The 10611-nt window shown below is 31.5% G+C and overlaps 1 protein-coding gene across 1 annotated transcript; it reads right to left on the bottom strand.

The window, feature by feature from the left end:
• LOC139499518 (microfibril-associated glycoprotein 4-like) lies at nucleotides 1-10119 on the bottom strand. Its single transcript, XM_071288227.1, has 5 exons — nucleotides 9643-10119; nucleotides 4034-4191; nucleotides 3389-3485; nucleotides 2599-2763; nucleotides 1-326 (listed from the first exon to the last, which is right to left on the bottom strand). The coding sequence occupies exons 1-5, from the start codon at nucleotides 10022-10024 to the stop codon at nucleotides 124-126; spliced, it is 1005 nt and encodes a 334-aa protein (XP_071144328.1). The 5' UTR covers nucleotides 10025-10119; the 3' UTR covers nucleotides 1-123.
• Nucleotides 10120-10611: the final 492 nt, after the last annotated feature.

The following is a 10611-nucleotide window of genomic DNA, read 5'->3' as shown; positions in this document are numbered from 1 at the left end:
TAGTTCAAACAGTCATATTTAAGCCTACATATACTATAATAACCGGTATGAAAGCTCTACATTGAATTAGTAAAAAAAATTAGTTGAATAATATTTACACTTTTATTTTAAATATCTTTGACTTCATATTTTCCTGATCATCATAACTGCTGTCGATAACGTATTGGTCCAGAATGGTGGGCTATCAGTACGACTGAGGTCACACTGGAAACAAGCTCTATACCACCAAGATCCTGTGTGTGCTAATGCACAATTGGTTCTAGCTCTGTCGTTGTCCTGGTCAAATGTGGAAAATTTCATCTTGTTGTGAAATATTAAATGATCACCTAAAACAACAATGAAATAATAAAACAACTTATATGATATTATGACATTATACTGGTTTCTTGATTGTTGAACATGACTTGAAATATGAACGTGAAAAATGCTTCCTAACTCACCATAACAAGAACACAGATCATTTATTTGTTAAATAATGCTGATCTATCTGTTCAGTTGTCTTAGACAGTTTTTTTCATAAAAATATACGAAGTTTGTTTTATATTTACCTGATGTACATGTATAATGATATGTGAGCTGCGTCGGATAGAAATCAACATAATGCAAGTACACGTATAAATGTACATGTATAAATGAGGGGCAAAAGATAATAAACGGACAGTCACACTCATAGATCGACAATAATTTGACAACCCCATGGTTAAAAGAAAGACAAACAGACAAATAATAGTAAACAAGACATAAGATAGAAAACTAAAAACTAAATAACACGAACCCCACCAAAAAACATGGGGTGATCTCAGGTGCTCAGGAAGGGTAAGCAGATCTTGCTCCACTTGTTGCACCCATCGTGTTGCGTATGTTATTAAAAACCCTGTAAATAGTCTAATTTGGTTGGTCATATTAATGAAAAGGGAAGTGGATTGTAGTTCCGACATACGGAACCTATCCGATATTATCTGTGAAACGGTTATTACATAACGGTCAACCAACTTGTGATGGCGACAGTCAAATATACGAATAAAGGATTTAAACTTCAGCATTTGCAACTCTTGGTTTAAAAGCTTCCTTGTGAGCAGCATCCCTCTATCAAGGAATTCATGATAGTAAACACAAGCCCTGGAATATCGTATTAATTGTGAGATATTCCGTATGCAAGCGCTGCTGGAATTTTGCATCATAGGAATGGAAAGTTCATAATTGAGAAGCTCAAATCATCTCTTTTGTCGTAAAATTTGGTTTTTAACTGACCATCAGTGTCAATTTCTAGATGTACGTCAAGATATGAGGCAGACTTAACTTTATCTTTAGTATCCTTCCTTTATCTCTAGTTCGATGAGATCGATTCGTTTAACATAGCCACTAAATGTTTAATTACTTAGTTTAACTACTTTAATTAGTGAGATAACATCATAAATATGCATGTAGCAGAAAGAAAAGTTAAAGGATATAACTAACGTCTTATCTTTCTTCCTAAGAAGTTCCTTTATGAAGTCAGCCTAATAATAATAAAGAAACAAGTCAGCAAGAAGAGGGACACAATTGGTTCACATTGGAATTCTGTCAGTTTGTATAATATGTATAAGACTTTGTTTGGTGTTTAAGTATTCAAATACGAAATAAATAATCTTGGTCTGTTTTGTATGGTTTTTATACCAACTCAATTTTCAAATAGTTGCCGACTTTGCATTGATATTTTTTCAACCGAAATATGTTAACAGATGTATTGATATTTATTTGCATAAGGTCGTTTTCGTTCCGGCGCAGCTCAATTGTAATAAATAAATCCATAAACTGTAAAACAATAAAAGTTTCGATCAATTCTGACGGAGAAAGTAACGTGTTTAGACCAAGCACATAAATTATAAAAGAAATCTTATTCAACATGATAACACCATGTCGTATATCACCAAGGTATCACAAGCAGTTGTCAGCACTTTGTGTTGAAATGAAGTATCATTGATATAGTCAAATTTATAAATTTAACTGTAAACAAAACTTTAAATTATAAGAAAAAAAATAAAGATTTGTAATCAAAATAATGGATTACCTTGGTTCTATTAGGCTTAACCTTTCAAAATTTATGTCATTTGTATTCTTAACTTTCATGCCTTATTTGACCTTTTTGCTTTTTTTTTATTTGAACGTCACGGATGAGTCTTTTAAAGATCAATCACACGTTTGGCATAAAACATCACAAGCCTTGTATCACAGAATATGGTTTTGTTACTACTTGGGGATGACAAGAGCTAGGAAACGTTTTGAAAACGTGTGCATGGTCAAGAAAAGCAAAAACATGAGGCTTAATTCATAATGAGATCAGAAAAAAAGTGAAGACCCCTATTTAAAGAACCGGTTTTTAATTTGAAAAAAATCCGAGGATCACTCAACCCAGAGATTCGGATAAACCAAATTTATAAAGTGTAAAACCCGTTAGTTTCCTTCACTATCTACTGTTAAATAGATAGCAGATTAAATATTTCAAAATTTGGGTTTATGGAAAAACTGTCCTACATTGTTCGAGAAAAAAACCTGTTACTATCACATGTATCCGAAACAGTTTTTGACAGATTGTAAGAGACATAAGCTGTAGTTTACCTGCATTTCCAGAATAATCACCAACAGTGAGTTTATATTTTGAGGCAGCGTCTCCTATAATAAATGTTTTATACACCGCATATGTTTCATTGCTGTTTGTATCCACCATGTCCACTCTCAACTCGTACTTCTCAGTGGAGGTCAACATATGGGTGTATTTATTGCCTAAATATGAAACAAAAATAGATACTTAATTTTGTGTTTATTATTTATGTAAATATGAACGGATTGGTTTTTAACGTCGAGTGGCACATTCATGCGTATCGAGGACAACAAATTATATTGCAATATGACTATAGATCATTCTTTAAAAATGACAAGTTCGCTTAGTCTAATTTTTTAACGGGCCAGTTCACAAGGTAGCAGTCCACAAAACGACATGTCATCACCCTAACCGGACACAATCTGATTCCGAATTGACCAGGCTTTGTTCGTGTTTTTACTCCTAAATGCCGTCAGCTAAGCATAGAATGAGCAAATACCAACGTTTAAGTCAACACTTGAGAGAGAGAGAGAGAGAGAGAGAGAGAGAGAGAGAGAGAGAGAGAGAGAGAGAGAGAGAGAGAGAGAGAGAGAGAGAGAGAGAGAGAGAGAGAGAGAGAGAGAGAGAGAGAGAGAGAGAGAGAGAGAGAGAGTACACAACAATGAGATAACCGAAGCGGATCTTTATGATATGAATATCAAAAATGTTTTTTTATTGTTCGTTAACCCCTATATGCATAAGTTTCTTACTATTCTTATCACAAAAATATTAATCCTTTTCGATATCAAAACTAGGAATAAAACTTACCCAACCAGAAGTCGCCATGGATATCTCCAAATCCATTTTCGCATTCAACCCAGGTACGTCTAAAGTCAACAGATCCACCAAACCGTTTTAACATAACCTGTAAAGGCAGTATAATACATAGATAATAATTATACAATGGCTTTTTTTCAATTTTACAATCCGAGACACCAATTTCATCCATAGATCTCTGCTTGAGGGTTTAGATTGGTTGAAGGTTGGTGTGGTGTGTGATATTTAAAAAAGTCATATTATATTCACTTTATTATATATCTTAAGTACATTAATTTTACATAACTAACTAACCGTGACTGGTGTCGATGATGTATCATTAAAAAGATACGATAAAGCGTTTGCAATCGTGAATTTTATCGATAATATCCCGGATGGCTAATGCACTCATTTGTAGAATTCTGTGCGGTGAATTTGTTTTTTCTCTGAACATTTTTATGTTCAACTTGAAAACAACTATTTTCCCTTGTATGTTTAAAATTGTATTTAAGATACCGTCATTACTATAAGTATTAAACAAGTTTCGATTCGAAGCAATACCGATTTACAAAAATATTATCTGTTTTAAATATAATAATGCCACAAAAGTAAAAAGCTCTGCGATAAACATTCTAAGGTTAATAAAGTAACTCATACCGTCCATCCTCCCCCGTCTGTGGTCATGTCGCAGTACGCCTGAACAGGTTTGTCTCCCCCTGGATAAATACTGTAAACACCATCATTCAGTATTTTCATTGTTTTTTTCTTAAGGTCAGAACAATCTTTGTACTTTACAACTGCAGGTGGACTCATACCTGTAAAATTAAAATGTGTCGTTTTGGTTATTTTAAACATAATATTTTAGGATTTGCGCTACTCACATTTAAAAATTGTTTGTTAATAGTTTTAAACCCCTCATATATTTGCATAATTTTTTATGTCTATTAGGTCTCTCCACCTTTCTGTGAAAACACCTTTTGGTTGTGTACTAAGTATCAGGTCTTTTCACCTTCCATATGAAGACATTTTGTTCTGATTATTTTTTCTAGCAGTGTAATAATATTTTCACGTGGAAAGACCTTTAATTGAACCCTAAATGTCGGTTTTAATCTATTATAATAATACTTTAACGTGGAAAGACCTTTCATGGAACCCTAAATGTCGGTTTTAATCTATGATAATAATACTTTAACGTGGAAAGACCTTTCATTGAACCCTTAATGTCGGTTTTAATCTATGATAATAATATTTTCACGTGGAAAGACCTTTCATTGAACCCATAATGTTGGTTTTAATCTATGATAATAATATTTTTCACGTGGAAAACCTTTCATGGAACCCTAAATGTCGGTTTTAATCTATGATAATAAACTTTTCACGTGGAAAGACCTTTCATTGAACCCATAATGTCGGTTTTAATCTATTATAATAATACTTTCACGTGGAAAGACCTTTCATTGAACCCTTAATGTCGGTTTTAATCTATGATAATAATACTTTAACGTGGAAAGACCTTTCATTGAACCCTTAATGTCGGTTTTAATCTATGATAATAATACTTTAACGTGGAAAGACCTTTCATTGAACCCATAATGTCGGTTTTAATCTATGATAATAATACTTTAACGTGGAAAGACCTTTCATTGAACCCTTAATGTCGGTTTTAATCTATGATAATAATACTTTAACGTGGAAAGACCTTTCATTGAACCCTTAATGTCGGTTTTAATCTATGATAATAATACTTTAACGTGGAAAGACCTTTCATTGAACCCTTAATGTCGGTTTTAATCTATGATAATAATACTTTAACGTGGAAAGACCTTTCATTGAACCCTTAATGTCGGTTTTAATCTATGATAATAATGTTTTCACGTGGAAAGACCTTTCATTGAACCCTAAATGTCGGTTTAAATCTATGATAATAATATTTTCACGTGGAAAGACCTTTCATTGAACCCTAAATGTCGGTTTAAATCTATGATAATAATACTTTCACGTGGAAAGACCTTTCATTGAACCCTTAATGTCGGTTTTAATCTATGATAATAATACTTTCACGTGGAAAGACCTTTCATTGAACCCTAAATGTTGGTTTTAATCTATGATAATAATACTTTCACGTGGAAAGACCTTTCATTGAACCCTAAATGTCGGTTTTAATCTATGATAATAATACTTTCACGTGGAAAGACCTTTCATTGAACCTTTAATGTCGGTTTGAATCTATGATAATAATATTTTCACGTGGAAAGACCTTTCATTGAACCCTAAATGTCGGTTTTAATCTATGATAATAATACTTTCACGTGGAAAGACCTTTCATTGAACCCTAAATGTCGGTTTAAATCTATGATAATAATACTTTCACGTGGAAAGACCTTTCATTGAACCTTTAATGTCGGTTTGAATCTATGATAATAATATTTTCACGTGGAAAGACCTTTCATTGAACCCTAAATGTCGGTTTTAATCTATGATAATAATACTTTCACGTGGAAAGACCTTTCATTGAACCCTAAATGTCGGTTTTAATCTATTATAATAATACTTTCACGTGGAAAGACCTTTAATTGAAATCTTAATGTTGGTTTTAATCTATTATAATAATACTTTCACGTGGAAAGACCTTTCATTGAACCCTAAATGTCGGTTTAAATCTTTTATAATAATACTTTCACGTGGAAAGACCTTTCATTGAAATCTTAATGTTGGTTTTAATCTATTATAATAATACTTTCACGTGGAAAGACCTTTCATTGAACCCTAAATGTCGGTTTAAATCTATGATAATAATACTTTCACGTGGAAAGACCTTTCATTGAACCCTTAATGTCGGTTTTAATCTATGATAATAATACTTTCACGTGGAAAGACCTTTCATTGAACCTTTAATGTCGGTTTGAATCTATGATAATAATATTTTCACGTGGAAAGACCTTTCATTGAACCCTAAATGTCGGTTTTAATCTATGATAATAATACTTTCACGTGGAAAGACCTTTCATTGAACCCTAAATGTCGGTTTTAATCTATTATAATAATACTTTCACGTGGAAAGACCTTTAATTGAAATCTTAATGTTGGTTTTAATCTATTATAATAATACTTTCACGTGGAAAGACCTTTCATTGAACCCTAAATGTCGGTTTAAATCTTTTATAATAATACTTTCACGTGGAAAGACCTTTAATTGAACCCTCAATGTTGGTTTTAATCTATGATAATAATATTTTTCACGTGGAAAACCTTTCATGGAACCCTAAATGTCGGTTTTAATCTATGATAATAAACTTTTCACGTGGAAAGACCTTTCATTGAACCCATAATGTCGGTTTTAATCTATGTTAATAATACTTTAACGTGGAAAGACCTTTCATTGAACCCTTAATGTCGGTTTTAATCTATGATAATAATACTTTAACGTGGAAAGACCTTTCATTGAACCCTTAATGTCGGTTTTAATCTATGATAATAATGTTTTCACGTGGAAAGACCTTTCATTGAACCCTAAATGTCGGTTTAAATCTATGATAATAATATTTTCACGTGGAAAGACCTTTCATTGAACCCTAAATGTCGGTTTAAATCTATGATAATAATACTTTCACGTGGAAAGACCTTTCATTGAACCCTTAATGTCGGTTTTAATCTATGATAATAATACTTTCACGTGGAAAGACCTTTCATTGAACCCTTAATGTCGGTTTGAATCTATGATAATAATATTTTCACGTGGAAAGACCTTTCATTGAACCCTAAATGTCGGTTTTAATCTATGATAATAATACTTTCACGTGGAAAGACCTTTCATTGAACCCTAAATGTCGGTTTTAATCTATTATAATAATACTTTCACGTGGAAAGACCTTTAATTGAAATCTTTATGTTGGTTTTAATCTATTATAATAATACTTTCACGTGGAAAGACCTTTCATTGAACCCTAAATGTCGGTTTAAATCTTTTATAATAATACTTTCACGTGGAAAGACCTTTCATTGAAATCTTAATGTTGGTTTTAATCTATTATAATAATACTTTCACGTGGAAAGACCTTTCATTGAACCCTAAATGTCGGTTTAAATCTATGATAATAATACTTTCACGTGGAAAGACCTTTCATTGAACCCTTAATGTCGGTTTTAATCTATGATAATAATACTTTCACGTGGAAAGACCTTTCATTGAACCTTTAATGTCGGTTTGAATCTATGATAATAATATTTTCACGTGGAAAGACCTTTCATTGAACCCTAAATGTCGGTTTTAATCTATGATAATAATACTTTCACGTGGAAAGACCTTTCATTGAACCCTAAATGTCGGTTTTAATCTATTATAATAATACTTTCACGTGGAAAGACCTTTAATTGAAATCTTAATGTTGGTTTTAATCTATTATAATAATACTTTCACGTGGAAAGACCTTTCATTGAACCCTAAATGTCGGTTTAAATCTTTTATAATAATACTTTCACGTGGAAAGACCTTTCATTGAAATCTTAATGTTGGTTTTAATCTATTATAATAATACTTTCACGTGGAAAGACCTTTCATTGAACCCTAAATGTCGGTTTAAATCTTTTATAATAATACTTTCACGTGGAAAGACCTTTCATTGAAATCTTAATGTTGGTTTTAATCTATTATAATAATACTTTCACGTGGAAAGACCTTTCATTGAACCCTAAATGTCGGTTTTAATCTATGATAATAATACTTTCACGTGGAAAAACCTTTAATTGAACCCTAAATGTCGGTTTTAATCTATTATAATAATACTTTCACGTGGAAAAACCTTTCATTGAAATCTTAATGTTGGTTTTTAATCTATTATAATAATACTTTCACGTGGAAAGACCTTTCATTGAACCCTAAATGTCGGTTTTAATCTATGATAATAATACTTTCACGTGGAAAAACCTTTAATTGAACCCTAAATGTTGATTTTAATCTATTATAATAATACTTTCACTTGGAAAGACCTTTCATTGAAATCTTAATGTTGGTTTTAATCTATTATAATAATACTTTCACGTGGAAAGACCTTTCATTGAACCCTAAATGTCGGTTTAAATCTTTTATAATAATACTTTTAAGTGGAAAGACCTTTCATTGAACCCATAATGTCGGTTTGAATCTATGATAATAATATTTTCACGTGGAAAGACCTTTCATTGAACCCTAAATGTCGGTTTTAATCTATGATAATAATACTTTCACGTGGAAAGACCTTTCATTGAACCATAAATGTCGGTTTTAATCTATTATAATAATACTTTCACGTGGAAAGACCTTTCATTGAAATCTTAATGTTGGTTTTAATCTATTATAATAATACTTTCACGTGGAAAGACCTTTCATTGAACCCTAAATGTCGGTTTTAATCTATGATAATAATACTTTCACGTGGAAAAACCTTTAATTGAACCCTAAATGTTGATTTTAATCTATTATAATAATACTTTCACGTGGAAAGACCTTTCATTGAAATCTTAATGTTGGTTTTAATCTATTATAATAATACTTTCACGTGGAAAGACCTTTCATTGAACCCATAATGTCGGTTTAAATCTTTTATAATAATACTTTCACGTGGAAAGACCTTTCATTGAACCCTTTATGTCGGTTTTAATCTATTATAATAATATTTTTGAATATGTTTTTGAAAGATGTCGCTTATATATTAGATATATCATATCGAACAGTTTGTACGCTTTTGAAAATAACTGGTTAACCATACACTATTTACTGTTGAACAATGATGTTTAATCGTTCATCCCTTATATTTCGCAATAGTAAAAGAAACCGTGATTTTTTTCTTCTTCAGATTGATCGTTATATCCTCGGGATAATTTGCAAACTATTGACCGAAGCGATGCTGAGATTCCATATGGGTCGTGCTTGATTCCATATGGGAGTTATTCCTCTTCTGTATTCGAAACAAGTGAAATGTATTTGTAGCTGGCAAACTATAAGTGATATAAACGTACAATGGTTTGATTTCAGGTATTTTGTTATATTGATGAGAGATTCTTCTATAGTGATTTTGAAATTGAAAAGCAGGTTCAATGTTAATTTTACGTTTCAACGTTTGACCTTTGATATAACTTTATAACTGCTCATGCAAAAACTATAAGGTATGTGTCATTAAACTTATAGAACAATGACCATAAAATTATCAAAAACTTAAGAAAATCGGAAATAGCCTTAAGAAAACCGAAAATAGCAATTTTTGCACTAAATATAAGAATATCGTAGTTACCTTCATTTAATAGTTTCTCTTGTCCTTGTTCTTTCACAACGTTATTTATTTCCTGCAGGGTTATGTTTTTAATAAAATCTATGGTAGAGTTCTTTTCCAGGGATATCTTAAAAGTACCTTCGAATTGTTCTTGCATAGAACTTTGAATCATATTCTTCATAAGTGTTTTGATGTAAACTTTAATGTTCCTGTTTATGGTATTGGTATCTAGCATGGCAACCAGTGGTGCTCCTTTGTCGTCAATCAATGGTATAGACAATGGGTCTTCATTCCCTATATCTTTTGTGTCTGATTTGAATGCTGTAACAGATGTAATTCCATACCAGGGCACACAGAATGCAACTACTATAATTATTGAATTGTATCTCCAATAGTACTCCATTATTCCCCAGTGTGTTTCGAAATGTAGTTCTCTCTAGACAATACCCGTTAATTTTCAACAAATCCGTTTATTACATTAAAAATAACTGCACTATCTTCAGAGTATATATCTGAACAAAGCCAGAATTGGCACAATTGCAATCGTTGGAATGTTATATATTAAACTGATAAACAAATGCGAATGTATTGCACTCTGAACGATTCATATCATTGTACACAAGTGATACTGCTTTATCTCGTAACAAAAACTCGCTTTTTTTGATAGAAAGTCTGTTTTGATAAATCACAATTGAAGTATATACATAATGTTACATTGTAAACAGATGGCATTGCTTGATATTGTAGATTAAAAGCTCCAACAATAATGTAAGATTCGAGTATGTCGGTCTTGATATATCAAAATTGATGTCTCTACATGCTATAATGTCGTATATATATTATATCGCTGTATCTTGTATATACAAAATGCTCATGATATTCCTTGTCGTTACGCCTTGATTTATAAAGAAAAATAAGTAGAAATTTAAGTCGTCATAACGATGATATCAATAGCTAAATATAATACACTTAAGTACATAGTTAGTGATT

The sequence above is a fragment of the Mytilus edulis genome, chromosome 12, assembly GCF_963676685.1.
Source record: "Mytilus edulis chromosome 12, xbMytEdul2.2, whole genome shotgun sequence".
Lineage (NCBI taxonomy): Eukaryota > Metazoa > Mollusca > Bivalvia > Mytilida > Mytilidae > Mytilus > Mytilus edulis.
This window is presented reverse-complemented; position numbering and strand designations above follow the sequence as displayed.

Excerpts from the sequence above, each read along its gene's own strand:
- LOC139499518 (XM_071288227.1), bottom strand. The coding sequence starts at position 10,024 with ATGGAGTACTATTGGAGATACAATTCAATAATTATAGTAGTTGCATTC. Across the intron at positions 3,486-4,033 it reads CAGACGGGGGAGGATGGACG|GTTATGTTAAAACGGTTTGG; the intron begins GTATGAGTTACT and ends CTGCCTTTACAG. Across the intron at positions 327-2,598 it reads TGATTATTCTGGAAATGCAG|GTGATCATTTAATATTTCAC; the intron begins GTAAACTACAGC and ends TTGTTGTTTTAG.